General features: G+C 47.8%; 10 protein-coding genes across 10 annotated transcripts; 4 read left to right on the top strand and 6 right to left on the bottom strand.

Annotated features, from left to right (window-relative positions):
* Positions 1-261: 261 nt before the first annotated feature.
* On the bottom strand, positions 262-1,180 carry LY89DRAFT_186203 (uncharacterized protein). Its single transcript, XM_018205667.1, has one exon. The coding sequence runs from the start codon at positions 1,089-1,091 to the stop codon at positions 429-431; it is 663 nt and encodes a 220-aa protein (XP_018077932.1). The 5' UTR covers positions 1,092-1,180; the 3' UTR covers positions 262-428.
* Positions 1,181-3,532: 2,352 nt separating this feature from the next.
* LY89DRAFT_573887 (NAD(P)-binding protein) lies at positions 3,533-4,392 on the bottom strand (the record flags this gene model as incomplete). The annotated part of the gene is made up of 3 exons (XM_018208707.1): positions 3,533-3,658; positions 3,705-4,256; positions 4,306-4,392. 3 exons carry the CDS (start codon positions 4,390-4,392, stop codon positions 3,533-3,535), a joined length of 765 nt encoding a protein of 254 aa, XP_018077931.1.
* A 1,703-nt stretch (positions 4,393-6,095) lies between these two features.
* Positions 6,096-7,718, top strand: LY89DRAFT_693618 (glutamine synthetase-like protein; the record flags this gene model as incomplete). The annotated part of the gene is made up of 4 exons (XM_018216645.1): positions 6,096-6,531; positions 6,584-6,902; positions 6,951-7,640; positions 7,688-7,718. The coding sequence occupies 4 exons, from the start codon at positions 6,096-6,098 to the stop codon at positions 7,716-7,718; spliced, it is 1,476 nt and encodes a 491-aa protein (XP_018077930.1).
* A 1,094-nt stretch (positions 7,719-8,812) lies between these two features.
* On the top strand, positions 8,813-10,066 carry LY89DRAFT_606444 (uncharacterized protein). Its single transcript, XM_018210424.1, has 3 exons — positions 8,813-9,214; positions 9,268-9,406; positions 9,457-10,066. Exons 1-3 carry the CDS (start codon positions 8,954-8,956, stop codon positions 10,041-10,043), a joined length of 987 nt encoding a protein of 328 aa, XP_018077929.1. The 5' UTR covers positions 8,813-8,953; the 3' UTR covers positions 10,044-10,066.
* Positions 10,067-10,508: 442 nt separating this feature from the next.
* On the bottom strand, positions 10,509-11,106 carry LY89DRAFT_680305 (uncharacterized protein). The gene has a single exon (XM_018214048.1). It carries the CDS (start codon positions 10,837-10,839, stop codon positions 10,615-10,617), a length of 225 nt encoding a protein of 74 aa, XP_018077928.1. The 5' UTR covers positions 10,840-11,106; the 3' UTR covers positions 10,509-10,614.
* Positions 11,107-11,831: 725 nt separating this feature from the next.
* On the top strand, positions 11,832-13,506 carry LY89DRAFT_186085 (uncharacterized protein). The gene is made up of 5 exons (XM_018205666.1): positions 11,832-12,265; positions 12,326-12,568; positions 12,623-12,970; positions 13,026-13,217; positions 13,284-13,506. Exons 1-5 carry the CDS (start codon positions 11,985-11,987, stop codon positions 13,357-13,359), a joined length of 1,140 nt encoding a protein of 379 aa, XP_018077927.1. The 5' UTR covers positions 11,832-11,984; the 3' UTR covers positions 13,360-13,506.
* Positions 13,507-14,809: 1,303 nt separating this feature from the next.
* LY89DRAFT_680304 (uncharacterized protein) lies at positions 14,810-15,940 on the bottom strand. Its single transcript, XM_018214047.1, has 5 exons — positions 15,895-15,940; positions 15,757-15,810; positions 15,212-15,693; positions 14,970-15,163; positions 14,810-14,906 (listed from the first exon to the last, which is right to left on the bottom strand). The coding sequence occupies exon 3, from the start codon at positions 15,516-15,518 to the stop codon at positions 15,270-15,272; it is 249 nt and encodes an 82-aa protein (XP_018077926.1). The 5' UTR covers positions 15,519-15,693; positions 15,757-15,810; positions 15,895-15,940; the 3' UTR covers positions 14,810-14,906; positions 14,970-15,163; positions 15,212-15,269.
* Positions 15,941-16,775: 835 nt separating this feature from the next.
* On the bottom strand, positions 16,776-19,496 carry LY89DRAFT_186042 (HET-domain-containing protein). Its single transcript, XM_018205665.1, has 3 exons — positions 18,469-19,496; positions 17,658-18,413; positions 16,776-17,603 (listed from the first exon to the last, which is right to left on the bottom strand). The coding sequence occupies exons 1-3, from the start codon at positions 19,109-19,111 to the stop codon at positions 16,918-16,920; spliced, it is 2,085 nt and encodes a 694-aa protein (XP_018077925.1). The 5' UTR covers positions 19,112-19,496; the 3' UTR covers positions 16,776-16,917.
* On the top strand, positions 19,487-21,858 carry LY89DRAFT_777297 (long-chain fatty acid transporter-like protein; the record flags this gene model as incomplete). Its single annotated transcript, XM_018222136.1, has 7 exons — positions 19,487-19,496; positions 19,629-19,754; positions 19,802-20,318; positions 20,365-20,419; positions 20,472-21,388; positions 21,436-21,617; positions 21,797-21,858. The coding sequence occupies 7 exons, from the start codon at positions 19,487-19,489 to the stop codon at positions 21,856-21,858; spliced, it is 1,869 nt and encodes a 622-aa protein (XP_018077924.1).
* LY89DRAFT_777296 (uncharacterized protein) lies at positions 21,749-23,918 on the bottom strand. Its single transcript, XM_018222135.1, has 2 exons — positions 22,732-23,918; positions 21,749-22,677 (listed from the first exon to the last, which is right to left on the bottom strand). Exons 1-2 carry the CDS (start codon positions 23,708-23,710, stop codon positions 22,040-22,042), a joined length of 1,617 nt encoding a protein of 538 aa, XP_018077923.1. The 5' UTR covers positions 23,711-23,918; the 3' UTR covers positions 21,749-22,039.
* Between the last annotated feature and the right edge of the window lie 587 nt (positions 23,919-24,505).

Below are 24,505 nucleotides of genomic sequence, written 5' to 3'. Positions count from 1 at the left end.
AGGGGAGAAGGGGCTCAGCAGGAAAAGACCAGGGTATGTGTTTGCTTGAATAGGTAGCGTGAGGGCGGTCGCATATGGCAAAACGCTTGAGGGCCTAGTTTGTATAAGCCTGAGGACAATATATACAGGACTGAGGCTTCTATCCCGATTGACTAACCCTAGATAATGCGAGCGCGTATGAGCACGTGCTAAGCACATGGCGTAAGAAACAGATCTCATTAGATTAGTGAATTTTAATCAAATGAGAATTTGGTGTTAACATTCCGCTAATTTCAAGACACCGATGTAATTTCTCTTGGCTAAAACGCCCAGCAACGAGCAGCTATCTTCATACATATTTTTTGCAAAACCGCAACTTCATCAGCCTCAATCTCCACCATCAGAAAATTGCTGAGCTATCAATCGCTAGGGATTCCAACAACTCTAATTTAGACTCTCCTAAATTTCACAGTCGGAGCATTGCCATGGGCAAACCGATACTTTCGCTTTTCGAGAACTTGTTGGAAAAGACTTTGAAGATCATCAAAAAGTTTTTCGACATTGTGGCCGAACGCATCCCAGCGGGATATGAAGATAGAGAAGACTACACGCTCAAGGCCGCTCAAGTGCAAAAGACCCTCAAATGGGATCCACTGCTCTTTCCCTTCAACATCTCCTTGATGGTCACTTCTCAGTGGGCTCGATATCGAATCTCTCAGGAAATGTCTCCACGAGGTAACCTGAGGATAGTCAAAGAGGAGCTCGATCCTTTTGATTTGCGCTAGTTTTTCTGGAAACATCGATTCCACCACTTTGACAGAAGCAAATGTTGGAAAACTCTTCCCACGACTTTGAAGTTGAAATGTGTCTGTCGCCTGGTCAAAAAACAGCGGGCCGAAGGAGGTCAGGTGCCACTTCTCGAAGTCTGCTTTTGTAACAACCGAGTATCTCTCTAATACCTCTCGACGGCTCTCGGAATTGATATGGAGGGCAGGTAGGAGACGTGGGGAGTATCGACGACGCTCTACACCGAACGAATCAAGTGGGAGGTGCCTGAAACCTGCGTTGAGGATGACCTTGCGAGTTCGTGGGAAGGACAGACGCATGATCATAAGTCGAATCTCGATTGGCAGTCTAGGGAAGGGCGTAAAAGCATCCAAGTCTTTGCCTGTTGAATACAAGAGCTCCTGAGCCTCTTCTGGAGATTGCGCGCGTGCCTATCGGAATCTTGAGGATCTTCGAGTTGAGAACCGGTTCTTCTTGGTTGTAGCCATTAGAACAGCGGGGCTCATGTCAGAGTATAGCCGGGCGTCGTTGAGGAGCTGCGCGTTGTTGAAGAGTTGCGCGTTATTGAGGAGATTCGCGATGAGCGCGAAGTCGACGTTGGAAGAAGGGAGAAGTATGGTATCAAAGATGAACTTGGTCTGCACACGGGGCCCGGAGCTCGAGTACGCAAGTAAAGCTTACGAGGCTGAAGATTGAACCTGAAGTTAATCCAAGACGCACCAACCACGCTGGCTCATTTTTGTAACCCCTCGTTAGCTCGGCATGAACCTCTATCAAAGCCGCTAGGAGAAGTGCTAGCTTCTCGGCAAGAATTGAGATGAAAGAGCTTCTATAAGCCAGTGCATCTCAGGTAATTAGACGACAATACATAGAGACATAGAGAGGACCTATGTGGTAAACAAGCTCTGTAGGAATAGGTCGGAGATTATTTTAAAGCGCTAGTTTTGCTGACGCAAGATCTTCCAAATCAGTAAGATCTCAGCATGAGCGGGTAATTTCTCCGAGGATGGCCCCCAAAATCATCGGCTTTGAACCTGACTTTCCATTTGAGCTATTCACCAATCTCATACAATGGCCGGGAATTGTCCTCCGCAAGCTTCGGAATTCGCTATTCACAAGAAAGTCTCGCGTCCGAACTCCTGCATTAGCGCCAGCCTTACAAGCTCGCCGCGGTGTCCCTTCCGACCTATCAAGATCCACGACACAGTAGATCACGACATGTGTGATTTCTTACTGTTTTCAGCAGATCCGTATACCAATGATAAGCCTTGAAATGGTTGCTTGAATACTATATCTATTGTGAATTTCCTACACTCTTTCTCGCGGCGACAAAATTTTCGTGGATGCCTGGCCTCCAAGTTCCGGCCTTGTGGAGGTCAATAGAGGATGTGAACATTGTGATGGAGCGGATTTCTTTACTTTCGTGGGCTGGGAGGCTACGCTGGAGCAGTGATGCACGGAGGTCGATGTCGGAGACATGGCCAGTGTCATCGTTGGGTATCTGACATTCAGCTCTGATCCATTTCACCTAAGAGAGTTACAAGGCTTCATATCTCTGCGTGCACTTGGTAATCAGCTGCCAAAGTTCCTCTACCTACCGAAAGGATTGGATATAAGATAATATTCTCCCAGACTTTGTGAGATAACATTAGTAGGCTAAATTCTAAGTATGAATTAAGCTTTGAGGGATAAGGTGTAAAAACGGCTCAGATTACGACGCAAATTCTCACCTATCCCAAAGAATTTGCTTTTCTCATTTACATTATCTCACAAGCTCTAGAATAACATCACCGTATCTTTCCACTATCCCCACCAGAACCCACGAAGGAAGAACCTTCTCCATCCTGCATACTGCCCAAGAGCTCACCTGTCGAAACTTCTCGCGGAGTCCTGTTCCGCATATGCCGAAGTTGCAAGGGTGAAGTACTTACATGGTGACTTGAAGTATGCTAAAGGAGTCGCTCAAATTGGTTCTCCTTTCTCATCCAAGGTTCCTCGGGCGCCAAATGTGGGGAATAAGGAGACTGATGATGTTGTCTGGCGGGTTTTGACGGAAGTGCCTGGGTATTTTCATGCCAAGCGGGCCCGGCAAGAAAAGTTTCGCCTCATTTTCGTTCAAAATTATCCTGCTTGGGTGATTTTTGGCCAGGTGTCTGAATCATTGTATTTTATTAGTGAATTAACACTTAATGTCCGTCGAGGTTAGAGAACACTCGACGATGAAAAAGTTTGAAGTCGATTCATTTCACGTGACTCGAAATCACGTCGAGTTCAGCTGCACTCTAGCACCTGGGCCCAGGGTTTTAGGACAACGGCGCAACATATGAAGATCTTAAAAATGGAATCATAGATTATTCAATAACCACAAATCCAATCCTCAAGCTGCTTGGCATCAAGGTTGTCAAGACCATAATGAAAAATTCCATTGCTCGGATAAGAAACTAACATTGTAATTTTTGTGGAATAGAGAGGTGGGGTTCTTGAAACTTGAAAGGATGGGCTTTGTGTAGCCATCCTGTTGAGGCCTACAATATACAACAAAACTTTGTGGCTTCGAAGGGGAAATGTCCTAGAACTGAACACAAAATGGGAGGAATGAGGAGTAGAGCCATTTGATTTCCGCATTAAAAGCAGTGCTATCTATGAATGATCTTCCTCGACGCCTTTGCTGAGATGTCGTGTATGGTGGATGTCAATTTAAGTCATGCCTGCAAAACCAACGCTGATTCGCCAAAGTAATAACCTGCCAGCTCAATCTTGAGGTAATTTAGATTCCAGTACCACGGATAGCATCGACTTGCTCAGAAAGAAGGGCGTTGTTCTTTGGCGCGGCGAGTGGTGGTCCTTCTGGGGTTACATAGGCTTTTGTCATACCACCATCGACGACGAAGTCCTGGGAAAGTCAGCATTGACATTTCGGTGAGTCTCAGCATACGTACCTGTCCGTTGATGAAGCTCGATTCGTCACTAGCTAAGAATAGTACTGCTTGTGCTTGCTCAATAGCTTCACCGAAACGACCACTTGGGAAGTGGATCTCTCGTCGAAGTCTCTTTGGCTTGTCGTCACCGAGCCAGTCTTGCAATAATGGAGTATTCAAGGGTGCTGGGCACAATGCGTTGAAGCGGTAGCCCTCTCTCGCATGCACGATGGCCAATTCTCTGGTCAAGGCCAATACAGCGCCTTTACTGGCAGTGTAAGCAAGTTGTGGGGTTGCTGATCCGACCAAGGCGACGACTGAAGCAGTGTTGATGATGGAACCTTTGGCCTTGTTGAACTTTCTTAGGGATAGAATAGCGTGCTTGCAGCCAAACCAGACACCTTTGACGTTGATGGCTTGTGTGAGATCCCAGATCTTCTCTGGGGTGTTGATAGCATCGTCATCATCTGCATGCATGATACCTGCATTGTTGAATATGATATCAACACCGCCCCATGAATCGAGATGCTCGACCATCGCCTTCACATCAGTCTCTTTGGAGACATCGCAGACCTGGTAAATGTTAAGCACGTGAATTTGGACGGGCTCTGAAGAATCATACCTTAATCTCAACTCTGTGGGCCGAAGGAACCAATTGTTTGAGTTTGGTAGAAGCTTTATCGAGAGCTTTCTCCGAAATATCGGCCATGAGAACATTGGCACCTTCCTTGGCAAAGAGAATGCATGTTTCGAGACCAATACCACTGAATCACAGTCAGTTCATGATCATCGTCTCTGCCATCAAAAGCCAATCCACACACAAAAAGAAATCCACGATAACTTTGTATATGGAAAATCAGTAGCTTGCCAAGACCACTTCGAGAATCATTTGTACGGCATATCCGTAGCTTCTTTACTGATTTACCACACATGTAGCACTCAACAAGATTCTCAATGCATCTTCGAAAGACGTTTCATTCGCCTTCTGATCCTGGGATATCGAAGAGGCAAGACAAACGAGGGGTAAAAGAGGATGACGGCATCACGTGGAATTTGATGATGATGATCTCCATGTGAGATCGTAACACTTGTCAAGCAGATGAAAAATTGTCCGTAATATCTCAGTCAACAAGATGTGTTACTCACCCTGCTGCTCCAGTCACAATGGCGTTCTTTCCGATCAACCGTCCCATGCCGATACTGTTGATGGTATGGACTTTGCCACTGCTGCTGCTTCGAGAAGAATCTCCCATCTTGACGATTTGAGAAGAAGAGAATTTGGCTTGAGAAAGAGAGATTCTGAGAACCGAAGTCAACGTTATGGTCTACAAAAAGTGACCCCTTCGTGATGCTCCGGGATAATATATTTCTGGAATGCTCGCTTATGATATCGGAAGCAGCGATTATGCAGAGTCGAGATGAACTTACAGATATCTCAAAAAGAAGGCGATAAGGACGGCGATTGATTTGAAGACGACGAGAGTATGAAATTGAACAGAAGTTGCGGTGAAGACGAGATTAAGATGTCAAAATATTGATGACACAAATTCGAAAATGAGGTGTGGAGGGCTATGGTCCGTTCTCGGTCGTTGAGCATTCTCTTATCTAAGCGTCTCCATCAAAGAAGAGCAGACGAGAAGCGTGAGCACCAGGACTCGACCACAGACAAGTACTCCGAAACCTGACCGACTCGTGCACCATCACCAGACCCTTCCCCTTCTCAGAGGCAATGCTCAACCAACATGGCTGTCGTCGTCATCACTGGTCGTTTGCTATGTTTTGAGACAACAATGTGTCAACGGTGGTACCGCCGCGGGGTCGAGCTTTTGGTGTCCCCTGAGGCCAAGGGATTATCGTCCGAAAATCGTATCAAAATCCCGAGCCTGCATCGGTCCTCGGTCCTTGGTCCTAGTGTACTCGGGACCATGATACTGTATTCGTTGGAGCATGCTGGTGTGGTCTCTGAATAAGATATTTGGGAATTGGCCCATATAAAAGCAGAATGCTCCCACATCTAATCTACGGGACCCTCAGAGGTATTTATGTTACTGTTCGTCTTAGGTGAGTGATGATTGTGGTGGTTGCGTGCGGGTTTACGGAGGGGCTTGACACGCGGCCGTTCATTGGCGGTTCAGTGGAGCTGTGCTGTGACATGACATGGGGAGCTTCGAATCTTGCTTTCCCACTGTCGCTAGATTTCTTAGCTCTTATCGCATTCCCCTCTTCCAAACACACACGACAAGTTCCCCTCGTGCATTCTCCAATACAATCTACTCAATTTTTGGGATCAATCTTTTGCCATCGAACTTAATTTTCTTCAGCGAACAACTATCCCAATTTGCGCACGATTTACTAGCCAGATCCCTCGTTTCCTCACTCTCGAATCCCCCCATTCTCCTACGATCTGCCAGGATGCCAGACAAGAAGGAAGAGATAGAGGTCACCCTTGAGTCCCTGCCGCAGATCCTCGAGAATGATACCAAGGTCAAGCTCGCGGGTATCGATGCGGATGGAATTCTGCGAGGCAAGCTTGTATCCAAGAAGAAGTTTTTGGGTATTGCCAAAGAAGGATTTGGATTCTGCTCAGTGGTCTTTGGATGGGATATGCACGACCAGACATACTTTAAAGAGTTGAAGATCAGTAATGCTGAGAATGGATACCGCGATATGATTGCTATTCCAGACCTGTCCAGCTTCAGAAGGATACCGTGGGAGGATGATGTGCCATTCTTCCTAGTATCCTTTTTCGACCCAGACGATGGAAAGCCGATCAGTGCATGCCCACGAGGCCTCTTGAAAACAACAGTAGATAAGATTAAAGCAAAAGGCTTGGGTGCAATGGCTGGAGGTAGGTTCCTTCAATGATGTCAAAGTATAATAGTCGCTGACTGCCCTGACAGTTGAATACGAATTCTTCCAGTTCAAGGCCCCATCCGCAGACTCAAACGGACCATTGTCAGAGCGAAATAATTCCTCTACCGCGACGTTCCTGCGAGACAATCCTGTCAATTCCTTACCATCGTTGACTGAGGGCATGTTTGGATACAGCTTGACTCGACCTGTACATAATCAAGAATACTATTATGGCATATTTGATGCATGCGAGAAGTTCAATTGCGGAATAGAAGGCTGGCATACAGAAAGTGGTCCGGGAGTATTTGAGGCTGCGCTTTCTTTTGGAGAGATTCAGCAAATGGCAGACAAAGCTGGCTTATTCAAGTATGTGTCCATCTCCATCTGCCGAAGGGTTCTCTAACCTGGTTCTAGATACGTCGTCAAATCAGTTGCAACGAAGTATGGAATCACACCTTGTTTTATGGCAAAGCCACGGCAAGGTCTTCCAGGAAACAGTGGACATATGCATGTCTCCTTGGTTGATAAGGATGGCAAGAACCTCTTCTTCCGAGAGAAAAAGGACACGGAGGCTGAGTGGGGTGACATTGCGAATCTGTCGGATATGGGAAGGCACTTTCTCGCAGGCCTTCTTGAAGGTCTGCCGGATATTATGCCCCTTGTTGCGCCCACCGTAAACTCGTACAAACGTTTAGTCGAGAATTTCTGGGCACCTGTAACTGTCTCTTGGGGATTAGAGCACCGGGCAGCATCCATCAGGTTGATCGCTCCTCCAACGTCGAAACCAGGAGCTACACGCTTCGAGGTCCGAGTTCCTGGTGCAGATGCAAACCCATTTTACGTGCTTGCTGCTATTTTAGCACTGGGCTGGAGAGGCGTCGAAAAGAAATTGGAGCTTAAACAGCGTCCTCTCGGCAAAGGTCAAGATGTGGGAGGAAAGGCAGATCCAGGAGTAAGACTGGCGAAAAGTCTGAAGGAGGCCACAGAAAGATTTATGCGACCCGAAAGTGTAGCAAGAGAGGTTTTCGGCGACGAGTTCGTGGAACATTACGGTGGCACGAGAGAGCATGAGATTCGCTTATGGGATGAAGCTGTAACAGACTGGTATGTTCATCTGGTGAGCTCTATGGGTTATACTAATTTCCGATCAGGGAGGTACGGAGATACATCGAGACTGTGTGATGTTCTAGAGACACTGCATGCTGCATCTGCTTTCCCCTGCGCACTATACCAATTCTGTACAACGTATTCAATAGCTGGGATAGTGAGCCGCTATCCTCGCGATGAATGGCGGCACATCACTATTACTTGGAAATTTGAAATCAAACCAGCCAAGACGAGATCTTTTCTTGACTTTGTCCTAGCTCCAAGTACTAAAGCAATGACAACAGACAAGACACGAGAATGAGGGGAAAGACTGATGACGACAAGTCTTCTTTATTTTCTCGCACCATTAAGGTCTTGAGCACGCATTGATGACTGGCTGTTCCTCTGCACTGACTAATTGAAATGTCTAGTATTCCAGACATTTGGCCAAGACAGATGACGGCAAAGGTCTGTGATTATCGGATTCATCATGCCAAAAGGAAGTTCGGGAAGAAATCGATAATCTTACACAGGAAATCTAGATCCGCGCCTCCAGAATTCGGATACTCCTGAATCCGCTGCGATGTAGATCGCAGTCGGGCTGACAGCACGGATCGCGGGACCCTAACTTCGCTAACGCGAAGCTTAAAGTTAAGCTTGTGCAGTGTGGGTCCCAGTTAGGCAAGGCGCAATTCTTGAAATGAGGAGAGATGAAATTCTCCTGGATTCATGATTGGGCATGTTGCCCGTCTCGACTGAAAAGAGGGCAGAAGTTGACTTAGCTGATTTCCTTTGGGTTAGACACAATCCCGCCATGTCGTCAGGATCCGCGCCACGCCGTCCCATATCACGAACACTTCCCAGGATCCACCTCGAACATTTATACCAGCAGCTTGGCTAGGGACCTTAGGCAATGGGTAAAGAAATGAGCTCGAGGTTCTGGAGAAAACTCAATTCCCATGCAGGGTTTGGTCTCCACAAACGGTCTCATTCAGCGAATCACAGCTCTGAATATTGTCGGGGACGAGGAACAGCGTCCTTTGTGATGAAAATCAATGGTGACATCGCCCGGAACGTCTAGCTTCCAGGTCGACAGTGTCTCTTGGTAGCGTCAACATGCCTTCACGAGGCAGTCTCATTGATCAGAATAGCTACAATGGTGTCTTCTCTCATCATCACAATGTTGATCCCCCGCATTCAGCACACCTCCCTTATTTCCTAGCTTTCCTATATTAAGTCTCCCTGCCTGCAGCTTTTCTACTTCTCCCCCTTATTCCTCACAGCTTTCTCTTCATTTCAACACACCAAGAGTATCTAGCTTCACCTCCATCATGCGTTACTCAACTTTCCTCCCAGTCCTCGCTGCCAGCTTGGCTGCAGCTGCTCCGATCGAAGAGCGTGCTACTGTCGAGGACTACAACCCACCTCCAGGAGGAGATGTCACCATCCTCAACTATGCTCTTACTCTCGAGTACCTCGAGCGTAAGTTCTACATGGAGGGTCTTGCCAACTACACCCAAGCAGATTTCATCGCTGCTGGCTTTCCCGATCCCTTCTATGACAACCTGAAGGAGATCTACTTTGATGAAGAGGTACGTTGCTCTCTGCTCGAGTGCAAGGGTGAAGACTGACAGAGACACAATAGACCCACGTCAGCTTCCTCGCTGGTGCTCTAGGAGCAGCCGCTGTCCACGAAGCTACCTACTCCTTCCCATCAACAGACGCTGCATCCTTCGTAGCTCTCTCCTCCGTCCTCGAAGGAGTCGGTGTGTCTGCCTACCTTGGTAAGCTACCCTTCCCTCTCCTTCCTACTCACCTCTCTAACACCACCCAGGCGCTGCCGCCGAAATCGTAGACAAGTCCTACCTCACAGTCGCCGGCTCCATCCTCACTGTCGAATCCCGTCACTCCTCCTACATCCGCGCCGCCCTCAAGGAATCTCCCTTCCCAAAGCCTTTCGACACCCCTCTCGACTTCAACCAAGTCTTCTCCCTGGCCGCGGAATTCATCACCGGCTTCGCGCCCGGCGACCCCGCTCTCCCATTCATGGCCTTCCCTCCCCTCACCATCCAAGCTAGCCAGTATCCCTACACGGCCGGCTCCTCGCCCGTTACGTTCACGCACGCCTACAAGAACGCCATGTCCGCTGGCTTGATCACTAGCTCTACTCCCGTCTACGCAGTCTTCTTCTCGGGACTCGATACTTACTACGTCCTAACCAGAATGACGGCAGGCAACAGCGGTGATCTGAAGATCGATATGATCCCTGCTGGCATGGCGGGCATGTTGCCTCCTACCGGACAGGTGTATGTTGTGCTTAGCACGGCGGATGGGAATAGCACTAAGGTCTCGGATGAGAATACTATTTCTGGCGTGGGCATTTTGGAGGTTAGTCCTCCTGGAGATAGAAATATCTTTTAAGAGAGTGGAAGGTGTGGTGGGTGAGGAGAGGGGAGGATAGTATAAAGTGTTGTATAGTAACCTGCTGAGAATGGGATAATTAATGATAAATCTTTCTACTTTGAGGCAAATGAGGCAAATCTAGGCGTGTGACTTGCAGATTGGAGGGCGTTTCGGGGTTGAATCAAGCAGAGCCTCAGCGAATCTTATCCCGTAGCTATTAAGCGAGGTGTTCAAAATCTCAGTACAGCTGCTATGGGGGATTGTGATTGGTTGTTCTCACTGCCTTGCATCTCAACATCGCCACCACGAGCACGAAACCGTCGGCTGAAGATTGGAGGCCAAGAAATTCACTAAAACAGAGAAAGTCAGTATTGATTGGAACAGCCACTAAGCGAGGTGTTGGAAATTCCAACACTGCTGGTTCTGCATCGTCGCTTTGAGGGATTGTGATTAGTTGTTTTCACCAACCTGCATATCACTCGATATCGCCACCACGAACCACTTCGATGAAAGTCCGTTTTTGAGATCATGGTAAAGTGAGAAAGAAAGTCATGCTCCTATGAAACCTTCTAAAAGTCTCGAGGAAGATTCAATGTCTGTAAGTCGGCCTGATAAGTCGCAACTTGGAGGCCAGGAGCGAATGTCTTTCCTCGTATGACGAACATTCAATTAGTGGAGCAGGCGAAAAGGTGTTCGAGATTTCAAAAGGGATACTGCTATATGAAAGGTTTGTAGGGTTGTAATTGGCTGGCTTTGTCTGCGTCTTTGAGCTTTGAGGAGAGAGGAGTCGAGGTCGAAATTCGCGAGAAATCATAGAGGATAATCTTGGGAATTTGGGATTTATTATTTGAGATTTGGAAGTCAAAGATTGAAAGTCAGGCTAACTATAGGGCTGCTTATAATAGCGATGTTGCTGGGTGTTTAAGCTGTGTTGCTAGTCGTTGAGTTTATGTGATGTGGAGGCCGAATCTAACGGGCTTCACGGTGACGGGTTGAACGGAATTGGTCCATCCGTAAGCGAGGTGTTGGAAATCTCAGAACAGCTGGTGCTGTATAGTCGCTTTGAGGAGTTGTGATTGGCTATTCTAAATCCCATTCTAGGGGTTTGGAGGCCAATTCAACCGCGTCCAGCCTTGTGAAGAGCAGAAAATGGCACCTTTTCCTTAAGCGAGGGTGTCCGAAATCTCGAGATAGCTGGTCCTGCAAGCGGATCTTGCGAACTTTTGATTGGTCGATTGTTTGTGATGACTGGGTTTTGGCTTTGGACAGATGATATTTTAGATTGCAATGATCGGAAGTATTCAATCATGGGAGAACTTCCGAAGCTCCGGTTCGTGGTGTTGAACGATATTCGAGGAGGTTCTCGTTGGTCGACTTGAGAGCGAAGGTTGAAAATAAACGAGGCGTGGCTGGTGATTACTTCACGACGTCGTGAGATGTTGCGTTTATTCTTATGATGTAGAATAATCCAATTGAGACAGGTTTAAAGTCAATGTCAGCTTTCTGATCCGTAACAAGATGTGTGCAATTGTCGGGTTTTTGCTGCAGCTAAATATATAAGTAGGAAAATGTCCCAAAGTGCGCCATTTTCGTTATATGGTTTGGATTTATACGTAAGCCATAATCATGAAATCGATCCTAATTGACTAAATCTCGAATCTGTCACTACTCTTAGTGCCGCTTCTTCATGCGCGAGTGAGTGAGTCTCGGTGGGGTGCCTGTGGCTTCACCTGCAGGCCGCCTTTGCATTGGGTGATGTTATTTCGGGTGATCTTTGAAATGGACAACTAGCAGAACAATACGAAAGATTTCTTTTCAATTGCTCGAATCCAAGCGAAGCTAATGTAACGGTATCTGCATTTCTCTCTCCCTTGGCACACATGCCGAAGTACACGCGGGGTACATTCCTGGCGTTCAAGATATCAACCTTCAGAAACAACTCGCAAAACAGTAAATGCAATGCAACTCCCGACTCAACAGATATTTGCGCCCGTGCTGGCATGGTCACAACATCACAATGTCGTGAGAGTAAGCTCCGCAGCCTTCATCTTGGCCATCATTTGGCTCTTCGTTCCGCAATATCAGAAACCCACCCTGCAATACATCGGGCACTCTCTAAATCCCCCACCAATCCTCAAATCACCATTCGAGAAGACGGTGGCCATAATCCGATCGAACAAACAAAGAAGCGAGAGGATGTTCATGTTGAAGAAATACGAGCCATTCTTCCACACGGTGCAGTACAAAAAGTCCTTTTCCGATCAACGTCCGTGATGCTGACTTCGGATTTCTGTCTGCAGTTACAGCATGCCTGGCCTCGTTCCCGGTTACCCTTCAGGATGGCAAGATTTGAATAACGACAACGCTATTGACGATTATACCATCTATCGAGAAGTGGCCGTGGCGATGCAATTCATTCTCGACGTCCCGGAAGGGTCTCCAGAATCGGACATCAACTCGCTGCTCTTCTTCCATTTCGATGCTTGGATTGATCCGATGGATTTTGCTAGTGACAATTTCGACCAGATGTGGCTTCCGCATAGGCAAGTTCCCGCCCTTCACTCGATCAGCGAACAATGTCTAACTTGATACTCTAGCCCAGATGGACTCAAGACAGATGCAGGATCTGGAGGTATTTTCAGATGCATGAATAACAAAGAAGAATGGGCGCCATGGGTCTTCTTCGAGCCGCCATATCAGAACCATATCCATGCCAGACGAGCTATCGAAGCTATCCAGCATTTCAACTATCCATATCCGGGTGGAGAATTCTGCGTGGGATGGTCGGATATATATTTAATCCCTCGACGATTTTGGGCTGATTGGATCTTCTTGTCTGCGTTCTTTAATGACTTTGGAGTTTTTCAGGAAGTCGCTATCCCGACGATGATGAAAATCATTGATTCGACGAGGCGACTGCATCCCACACAGTCAGTTATGCAACAGTATGTAGAGTCTGGCAGCTGAGACTGTATTGAATACTGACAGATAACTTGGCAGAATGGGCGAATGCTGGGGAGGTTGCTGTACCACGAACCCTGATATTCGAGATCTGATCACACATCGTTGTGGGCACAAATTCAATTACGCCGACCCAACTGGTTCCAAGGTCGCTGGGGTGCATTACGATCGCTTGGACAGGTACGCAGAAATGCTGGGAAAGCCGTATAACAGAACGACATGGGATCAATGGTAAGAATTCCTGTCACTCCAAGTTTTCAAGCATGAGAGCGCTGACGACGTGATAAATCAGGAAAGGAATGAGTCCGCCAATGGGAGAAGCAGAGCTTGGTTCAGACCCCGAGTACGTGGTGAACTTCTTGAAAACGTATAGGAAGATAGAAAATGCAAATGTGGAATCGCCGGAGGTGCAAGATATGTTGCAGCGGGTGTCGCGGCACTCGGACAATGTTGTGAGAGCGATGAAAGCATATAATTAGAGATCAACTATGGATCAGCAAATTTAACCAAGCAAAAATCGAGGGATAATGAGGCTGATCGAATTCCCACGTATCAACTGCATCTATTATGAAACTCCCTTAGTCCAAATGATATCCCCTAGCCAAGCCATAATAATCAGGACTTTGCACGACTTCATGTGCTTGAAACTGTTGACCGTCCGGTACATATGCCCACTCTGTGGCAAGTTCGCTCCCCGAGTCCCAGTTGGAATGTTGCCTTTGGTTTCGACTTTCGACCGTACGCACCTCGATTGCGTCTTGAAGTACTCGCTCTTGTTTGCACAGCCAAGCAAATAAAATCCGCCCTCGTCTCAGAAGTCGTTCGCTTTTACCGAAGCCTTCTCCGACATATATCCATTGATCAGAAGGAATCCTCCATGATTAATAGCTTCATGTGTCTCAAAGACTCTATAGGCTATGGCGGATAGTCGCTCGACTAGGACCGAATTGTCTTTCGAGTTCCTGGTCGTTATGTCTCGATTCAGATCAATGAGGCTACGGTGTATCCGACTCGTAATCTCGACGATGCATATTCCTGGCTTTCCAACTTGCTGTAGTGTAGTCTTTGCCAGTGTTTCGAATATTAGAAGGAGCAAGCCAGACCCATTAATAAAGCTCTGACTCGCGGAGGGAGAAGAGTTTGAAACGTCAGGAAGATGATAAGTATTAGAGGGGGTAGGAGTGCCTCCTTCCCACAGATATCAGCCACCAGCCCATCGACATTTTGCGAAAGCTGGACCCTCTTTGGCGGTTTCTTCGGCGACATCTCATGCACTGCAGCTTTCCTTTTCGTCGGAATAGGCGGGGATTGTAATCGTATTGGTGTGGCTAAGCAAGTGGGTTTCCTTTTTGTTGCCTTACGTGGCTGCACAGTTGGAGGCGGTGGCGAAAGCGGTGGTGCCTACGACCTTGGAGTCGTTCCTTGGGTAGCTCGGCTCTGCCCTTTCCTCCTCTTCCGCAAGGCTGTCCATTGACAATCTGCAGGAAGATGGGCATACTGAGCACACGTAAGTCGATGGCCAAGCACTCGTCTTCGTTTTTGAGGTCGCTTGATGAGGCGGAAAAGGTAACGGAAGGTGATGGAGAAGGGTGTGCGATCCAGACTTCTTCATCTCTTCGTCCAGTGGCTCAGAAGAGGGCACGGTATTAACCTCGAATACAAAGTCACGGCTTCTCTGTGGGCGGCTACCTGTGTGGGAAGTCGTCGTCTCATCCAAGGGACTTCATTTACATTTCTGCCTTAATCCTTCCTCGCATCCACTATCTTGTGAAATATATCCTAGATTATCGATTTCCTCCTCTATCTCGACGTCGACGAACTCGCTTTCCATTTCGAAGTCGCCGGTACAGTTCGATGTATGCTCGATTCGCTACTTGGAGCGCTAGTCTACGGTTTCGTGGCATGTTCTTCTTGGTCGAGCTATTACTACTAAATTAGTATTTGATACAAGATTCAAGTTGTAAATATATTGAATATACTCACAGTGTCAATCAAAAACTAACTTAGTAGTAATATCTCGACCAAGAAGAACTCATATGTGCTGGGCATGTTGGAGATACTAGGTGGGAAATGCCGAAATCATCTCCGCATCTCCCATCGTCCAGCTTCACTCCAGTCACATTACACAGTTTTGCCGTCGTTCTTCAGTCGTGTCAAGTAATGACGCTCTTCTGCGGCTGTTGTTATTAGCATAATCGATAGCCTGCTTAGAGCACCTCACTCACTTGGTCTCGAGGCAACTACTGGTGCGCCTATTGCTTCGAACCGATTGCTTTCAATATGCTAGTCTTCAATCGTCTCCCCATCGGGCGCACTCTTAGGGCAAGAGACATAATCCATCTGCATGAGGGTTACTCGCAGTCGATAGTGCCCTACATCCGTCACAGCAAGGCCAGAAAAGTAGAAGTAAGCTCGGTCCTGGGCTTCAGCTGCGATAGAGTTGCTCGAATCGGAAGTAGATCGTTCGCAGATGAGGTCCAATGGGTGGGCGGAATCAACCATCTGCCCGCTCAAGAGATTCGGCAAAGCCATACCGTCTGGTTGCACCAATGTCGCCACTGCAAACAATCCAGACAACTCCTACACTCCAGAGCTCCTTGTCTGGTAATCTCGTTGAGGGTCTTTGACCAGCTCTTCGATGGTATGCAAGCCTATCAAAAAGCTTGCTAAAGGATTCCCCGTTGAACAGATATCTACATTAGATCTTCTATACGAGCAAGATTTAATACAGTCTTTGGTAAATTGAACGTAGACATTGATGGAAACACACTATAAAACAACATCCAAATCCACCGAGAGGATTTCGAAGGAAATTGCATGGGAACTGTGGGCTTTGTGAGCTAGTTTACAAACATCGAGTAGGTATTTGATTGATCATTCAAGGTCTAAGTCTTTCAAACAGACTTACCTCTTCAATGAGGTTGCAGATGAAGAGTCCGAGATGCCTTCGTTCTGCGTACGTAAGACCTGGCACATTGAAAAGATAAAGTAGTAGAATAGTAGAATAGATGATGGAGTCAGGAGGTGAGCATTTTTGACATGTTCTAATAAGACGCCCCTAGGTGCCAGACATAAAGAACCATCCAAACAGCTTTTCCTGCACCAACAATTAAATCGATAGGTATATCATCGATTTCTCGTTGGGCCTAAAGCTGTTGAATGCTTCTTTTAGTCTGGCACCTCAATAATGGGGATTATTAGCAGAAGAGAATGATATGAAGAACGAGAAGAGAGAGGAGGAGTGGGAAGAGATAGTAGATAGAGGAAAGGATGGTCTCGGGCCGCGAAGAATCACAAGCAGCCGAGCCAAGACCGACATTCGCTAGGTCATTGAGTCCGGCCGAGTCTTTAACCGGGTTGATGGAATACCCGACTGCACATGCAACTGGAAATGGTAACTGCACGGTGCCCGCACGGGGAGGCACTTGCCCTGCAGCGAACCACAATGAGAGAGTGACAACCATATTCAGGGTCGTGCTTGATCGTGCTCGATCGGATATGCATGTTGTGGTGCCGGCAGGATCCCGGAAGTTCAAGCCACAAACATATAAAAATCAATATCGCCAAACATCACTGGAGCCTGGAAGCCAGCCTCAACAAATCAACCACCAGAAGGTACGACCAAGAAAGAGCAACTGCTTGATTTGAAACGACACCGAGTAGTAGATCGACGATGATCGATGGCTACCGGAAACTCACTCGATCTCCGAGAGTTATTTCGTAGGCTGCCATAGGCTGTGACCCGCCTCCAACTCTGCAACTGCCCGAAAACAAAATCAACGTCGTACGACGGTCTCTCGGTGAGCAGAAGCGGTTTGGTGATATTGCCATGGCTGGGAAGCTGGAGGACTCTGATATGATAGCTCCTTTTTAGATCCGCACACAAGACTTGTCTGTCCAATTGTTGCACAAGACCATGCCGCTTGTTGTCCTACACCAGCAAGATGATTTTGCTATCAGGGCTGAGGTCTGCATAATTCCCTAGGTGCCAGGGGTCTCTTCCTCTAACGTTGCTTGTCGTAACTCTCAGAAGGTGCTCTGGTAATCTCTCCCATGCAGCGGCAAGCTGTTCGAAATGGCCGACGCGTCGATATTCTCCCTGACACTTCTTCGTCTCCTGCAACAACAGTCCAGAGATATATTCTGATCCTAGACTTACTCCCTTCTGCACCGGTAGCAAGAACGTGCGAGCTGATTCGATCGCGTAGTCCCAGCTGATGGTCAGGCTTGTGGACCAGCGTAGTGGCAACAGCGCGGACATATTTGAGATGTGGAATATCTCTTGACAAGCGATGGTTAATGTGGCAGTGAGAATCTCTCCAAAGGGTTCGTGACCTTGCAAATCCACTTCCAAGACACGAACAAAGTTCTCGAACTGCGAAACAGTCGCTAGGTTGACCGTTCCATTGACGGCAGCCCATGACCAAGACGGGGCTTGAAGTGTTTTCTCTGCTGGTGCTCTGACCTTCCAGCACAACTGGTTCTCTATCTCATTGTCCCAGAGACCTGCCACATATTTTGCTTGAGGATCTCTCTTTACGATCTCCCGAGCAATGCCTGAAATTGCCACTAATTTATCGCGCTGGTATGTTAAGTCGCATATCGAGTAAAGTTTAACTATTTTCCACCATAAGCTGCGAGACACGGGTTGCTTTTGTAGATAAAAGTCACCATACGACAGTGTAGCTGGATACTGTTCAGGAAATACCTCGCATGCGTTGAGAGTATTGCATTCCCAGAACATCTGTGTTGAGCTGAAGTGCAATGTCCTAGGAGCAAGAAGTCGTTCCTGCATGACCCAAGCTCGACGGGCAAGAGGAGTTTCGAAAATACAGGCGTCTGAGATTCCGTCCTCAATGCAATCATAAATGCGGTTCTGGCCGTTGACACGAGCAGCTACCGTATGCTGCCAGACATGGGATGAGTCGCGGTTGAAGAAGCATCCGACACTGCCATCTGATGCACTGCTAGCAGCTATGTTGACAGCGCCACCAGAGTAGACGTCACTCATCCGTGTAGCTTCTCTGGCCCAATCCTTGGGGTCATTCTGAACAATACACAAGGAATCTATCCAGATGTATCGAAGGCCCAACGCTAGTGTGATCTGTATTGCGTCTTGAAATGTCCTGCAAAGTGCTGCATGTGGTATTCCTTGTACGAGCAAGGGATGGTTTTCTTTCGTGAGCTGCAAAATCTTAAGTGAGCCCCAACAATGACTGAGCGTGGCATATGCAGGTGGCTCCTGAGAATCAAGTGACTTCGATGTACATACTCGGACCCGACTTCCATCGAGACATAAAAGTCGGGTTGGTAGAGATGATTGTTTGAGCAAGCATTGAGGGTGAGATTGACTGCAAGTCTCAAGCCAGCTTCTAGCTTGCCACAACGCTGCTCTACTATCCGGTGATAACCTGCTGGTTCTGAAATCTAGACCATGCTGGTATCAGATAGATTTAAGTACACGAGGGGTGGGGAACCATACCATGCATACGTGAGATGGAGCTTGGGACCAAAACAGCTCGACAGCTGTACATGTCTCGAGATATCTCATGTGGCCAACTACTGAACACTCCGCCATCTTTAGGCCAATCATCAAGATCGTCGCCAGTAGGAACTGGGTCGGAGGTCTCCATATCTTCGTCTGCATCTTGATCGGTTTCGTCTACCTGAAGGTCGTCTTCCTCATCGCTCTGTTCATCATCGTCGTCGTCATCGTCAAACAGCGCGTCAGGCGGTCGAAATCTCAACTCCAACAGCCAACAGTCTTTATGGTGATCTCGACCTCGAGAAATGATCCTCTCAAACGAGTTCACGACAATGTAACCATTGTATCCCGTTCCCGCAGAATTCAAGATGTCGATTGTGAGGCCTCGCAATGTTTTCGCTATGCCTCTTATCTCCAAGTTTCTCAGGAATTGGTTGCACAGATAACATCCCCTTGCAGCTGATTCGATGAGCCCAAATATATTCTGGCAATGCGGAAATCTTGCGTTGTAATCGTCCTCAAGCACTTCATCCCAGTGATTGAAAATGTGACGGCAATCTTGACAGAGATTTGATGATGGAACAGTATTGACCGACTCGGACGAGCTAAGGAGATGTTGAATGTCCATCGTCAATCCCATCAATCCCACCAGGCTTCATTTCCGATTGGACAGTGGAGGATTCTGTCTGGGAGCATTCTGAAGTCGGTAAGATACTGAATAATGCAGCTCATCCCACCAAACAGCCACTTGACGGAACACGGCAAGATGTCGAGTCTCCCGCAAGCTTCACGCGTTCGGCATCGTGGCCAATGACCAAACTTCCAGAGCGCGGGGTTTGCAGTAGGAAATCCGGGAGTTGACTGAACGTGCCTCGGTGTTGACAAAAGCACCGAAACAAAGATTCCAAATTACTCTCGTCCAGCTTGAGAGAGTGAGGACGTGCTCCTGTTGATCTTTGTTAAATATCTTGGTTCAAATTATATGTTGTAGAGTTCGGAATTGACCGGGCATAAAATGGCACTCGGTAAGCTTCTAAACACACCCCACTCCGTGATTCGTGACACCCCACTCTCACCAAGCTCATAAATGCTTCCACTCTCTCAACGTCCTACCCCAAGCAACGATTTTCCTTTGCTAACATGGCACCTTCGATCAGTGACTGCTGTAGCAATTGCTGTCACATTGGGAGCTGCAGCTTACTTGGACGGGAAATATGCTTTAAGAAAGGACATTTACTCATTGAGGCGCCTGAAGTACATTGAAAAGTTGTACGCAGCGCATGGTAAATACTCCAAGCCGCTGCTTTTTATCGATCTAACAGCTGTTTAGTCAAAGAGAATCGGATTTCGCTGTACTACTTCTTCGAAGCTTCCGTCCAACGTAAACCCAACGACGAGTGTATATGGTCGAGAGAAGGATGCTACACATGGACACAAGCGTACGAGAGAAGCCACCAATGGGCCAATTGGTTTCTAGAGCAGGGAGTCAAGCCTCACGACTATGTGGCTTTCTATTTGACCAATAGCCCTGATTTCATCTTCGCATGGTTGGGGCTCTGGGCTATTGGTGCCGCTCCTGCTATGATCAATTATAATTTAGCGGGAAATGCCTTAATTCATTGTCTGAAAGTCAGCAATGCAAAGTTGCTGTTGGCCGATGAGGAGCCAGCACTCAGGCAAAGAGTTGATGACGTCCGTAGTCAAATTGAGGGAGATCTCGGCATGAAAATCAGTGTTCAAGACAGAGCCACCACGAACACAATCCGTGCTGTCAAGCCGGAGAGGCCGGCAGATGTATACAGAGAAGGTGTGAGAGGAGAGTGGCCTATGGCCTTGTTCTACACAAGGTGGGTGTTCCACACGTAGTAGATTTCAAAGCTAACATTCTTGTAGTGGCACTACCGGCATGCCCAAAGGCGTTCCATACACCGTTGAGCGTTCGTATGAGGTAAGTGTAGCTTGATTTGCCTGTAGTTGAACGGAAGACTAATCCACCATAGCGTGCTGCCGGAAGAAGAACCAATGAGCTTGACGACGATCGTTGGTATGATTGCATGCCATATTACCATGGTACAGGGGGAGTTCTAGCGATGTCTTGTATGATGACCGGTCTCACGCTTTGCATTGGCAAAAGATTCAGCACGTCCAAATTCTGGCAAGACGTTCATGATTCGCGTGCAACATGGATCACGTATGTAGGAGAGACAGCTCGATATCTGTTAGCTGCTCCACCATCACCGCTTGACAAAGATCACCACGTCCGTGGTATGTATGGCAATGGACTTCGACCTGACGTTTGGTTCAAATTTCGCGAAAGATTCGGCGTTAGTGAGATGTCTGAGTTCTTCGCCTCTTCTGAAGGCGTGTTCGGTCTCATCAACAATTGCAGAGGTGATTACCTTGCAACTTGTGTTGGACATCACGGGGCAATATTGCGCTACCGATTTAAGGATTATATGGTCCCAGTCCTGATCGATCAAGCATCTGGAGAGATTGCTCGAGATCCAAAAACAGGTTTCGCCTATCGACAACCATATGAGACAGGCGGTGAAATGATTGTTCAGGTCCCGAACGAGCAATTCTTCCCTGGATATTACAACAATCCAGGAGCCACTGCGAAAAAGTTCGAACGCAACGTTTTCAAGAAAGGAGACTTGTGGTATCGATCAGGCGATGCACTTCGGAGAACTCTAGATGGACGATGGTTTTTCATGGATCGCCTTGGAGATACTTTCAGGTGGAAAGGCGAGAACGTCAGTACGGCCGAGGTCGCCGAGGTCCTGGGGAAATACCCAGGAGTTGTTGAAGCAAACGTATATGGCGTGGTTCTACCATTTCATGACGGTAAAGCAGGCTGTGCTGCAGTCTACATCGATCCTGCTGTCAAGAAGAATTTTGATTACGCTGGACTGCTCAAGTAAGTGATCAAGCTTGAATTGAGATCACTGAGCTAATACGACTCAGATATGCGAGGGTTCATCTTCCAAGATACGCCGTGCCTGTCTTTGTTCGCATTGTCAAGGAGATGACGCCCATCCACAACAACAAGCAGAACAAGGTTCCCCTTCGAGAAGAGGGCGTTGACCCAACAAAGGTCAAATTAGAGGACAAGGTCTTATGGATTGATGAGAACGGCAAGGGTCACAGTAAGTCATTCTCGGTTCTTCGACTTCTTTCACAATTCGTCAATACAGATACGGATGTCTTGATTTATCTTCGTACATTCTGTCAGCACAGAGTCGCTCCTGATACCCACCACTGGAAAAAAGAATCGGATCTTCATCCTCGTCTGCGACTCGAATGGACAAGTGCTGATGTTACCCAGGCTATGTCGACTTTCACGTTGACCAGTGGGAAGATCTCAAGCTCGGTAGGGCCAAACTATAAACCATTTAGAGATATACATTCTAGACCAATATATATTTCAGAAGTTCATGATTATCATACAAGTTCCAACTCCAGAACATGAAACTCCATACTCCAATCAGGGAATGCTTCAATAAGCGCCTCCTTACTATCTAACGTATACTTCAGGGTCTATGAGAATAAAGCAGAGGGAGGCGGCGGGTTAAGATCGCCAGTGTGGATCTCCAGCCATCTCAAATGGTCCGCTCAGACTCGCTCCCATCTCCACGGAATGCTGATTCGACCCTGGCACCTCATGCTGCGGGACACTAAGTTGTAATTCATGCGCATTTGGCCCGCCTGGTACTTCCGCTCGAAACGGAGGTGGCGGCACTGGCATTTCTGCTGGTCTCGGTCGTGGACTTGGAATTAGGCTGGGCCTGTTATCTATCGGCGAGACAGGCGACATAGGTACCGGCACTGGCTTTCTCAAAGTCGAGCTCTTTGGGGGTATCGCTGAAGTCTCAGTATTCGCAAGCTCTGATTTCGACCAGTCAGGTCGGTTACCTGGGCGTGGACCGGGCTGGACCATAACCGGTGGAGGAAGAGGCCGATTTCTCAAACGTCGTCTCCTGTATCTCCACCCCACGATCAACATCAAGCAGATAAGTATAAGGGCGCCAGCTGCTGCTCCAGCGATTGCAGCTACAGGCACGCCATCCTTAGTTCCTCCAAGTGGACTCGATAGAATTGTACCTCCCCCATTTCCTGAAGACCCCGTCGATGTTGCTCCTGGAGTGGAATATTTCCCTGTTGCCGTTGCTTGGCTCCCTGTCTTCGAGCCGTATGGGGTCGTTGCCACTGCGAAGCCATCTCATCAGTTATTTTCCCTTCAGACACAATCTTAGTCCTTACCTGATGATAGCTGTCCTGCCACAGTTGCCAGTCCCTTTCCAACGCTACAATAGTAGTCAAAAACAGACAAAGCAGATGCCATATTCGCACTCGCAGTCGAGCCGCAGAACAGACTGGCACTCCCACTAATCTTACTCGTCATCATCTGCGAATTCGAGTCCTTTACACAAAGACATGATACCAGCGCCTGCGGATTCGACGGACAATCAGAGAATGTCTGCGCGAGGACAGGATACGAAAGCGCCTCCTGAGCACAACTTGCGAGACTTTGGAATTGCGGCAACGCGGTGATATAGTAAGATACGCTCCCCGGTAGATACGATGGTGTTGGGAAGGATGTCGTCCCATTTGCCAGGCCACAGTATCCTGCTAAAACTGCTTGCGCAGAGGTAATATCTTCGGTATGTGTCGAACCGCATGTGAACTTAATTTGCGCATTGAGGCTTTCGCTGGCAGCGAGGGAGTTCTGGTTCTTCGAGCAGACGCAACTAGCCAATGCTGAGGGGCCGAGAGTATTACAATCGCTGTTCGTCATGCCCATGATCAGGTAGGACAGTCCCCCAGACGCACATGGTGCGAGATCCGAGTAGGCCGATAAATCGGTGATGTACTGAGTAACAGCATTTGGTCCTGGAGGGTCCGTCGCGACCGTTCCTCCTTGATTGCAATATGCAGAAAAAACCACAGATGCGCTCGAGACATCGTCTGTAGCCGTCTTCCCACACGAGAAGAGAACTTGGTTGGAGATACTGGATGAAATCGCAGCAGAATTCTGATCCTGTGTACAAGCACACGCTTCTAACGACGTGACGCCCGCTACACACTCGCTTTCCGTCAACTGCTGAACCTCATAACTGACCGCAAATTGCGCACAAGGAGCGAGCGCCGAGTAGACGGGAAGATCGGTGACATATACAATCGCGGTCATGCCATCTCCCACAAACAGCCCGAGAAGTATCGACAACTCAAGCCTCCTCATAGTGGGCTTTAACCAAAGGCAAAAAGATTATCGAAAGGAAAGACAAGAGAGAAAGAACGGGAAAGGGTACTCCTGACCATCCCATGCCATGATTTCCCATCCCGTCCTGTTGTAACCGCCACATCCAGCATCAACGTCCCATTTACCGTCCCAAGTCGGAAAGGAGGTTGTCTCCCCACTCCCGCAGTAGGATTAAGTTCCCGTCGAGGGAACCACCCAGCATTCAGGTCGAAAGCCACCGCGAGGTTCAGACATGAGAGCTTGGGCTTTGGCGTCCAATGGGAGGGACTCGCTAAAGTTATTTATAAACTTATGCTTAAACAAGGGGGAATTCAATATTGACTCGCTTCGCTTCAGGTGGTCATTGGTCGGGTGGGTTTGGTTGAGGAGGTTTGTGCAAGGCTGTCGTGGGGTACCCACATTGACAATTGAAGGTGGGAATTTTTTTATACAGCTCTCTCTTAGAAGTAAGTTGAACGCGATGTGAGCTAGATACAGCCGTGAATTGGTTGGAAAGGCTTCGTTCAAGTGGCTAAGTCATTGCGTGAGTTCCTTGATTCTATATTTACCAAGATACTTTGAATGGGCTTCTTTGGAAGGGGCTACTTTTCCTTTGCTTCTGAACGTCCTTAGCTGGCTCGGTTTAGAAGCCTTGCACTCAAGTTGCAGTTCTCAATTGAAAAATGGCACACGAACATCAAAATGCGAGCAAGTCATTAGTTTAAGCTAAAAGCTTGAATTTGTATCGCTATGCCATGAAATGATGAATTTCATGCGACATTCGCTGTAAGGATG

Source organism: Mollisia scopiformis, assembly GCF_001500285.1.
Source record: "Mollisia scopiformis unplaced genomic scaffold LY89scaffold_2, whole genome shotgun sequence".
NCBI lineage: Eukaryota > Fungi > Ascomycota > Leotiomycetes > Helotiales > Mollisiaceae > Mollisia > Mollisia scopiformis.
The sequence above is the reverse complement of the archived record's forward strand: the minus strand, read 5'-3'. Positions and strand labels throughout refer to the sequence as shown.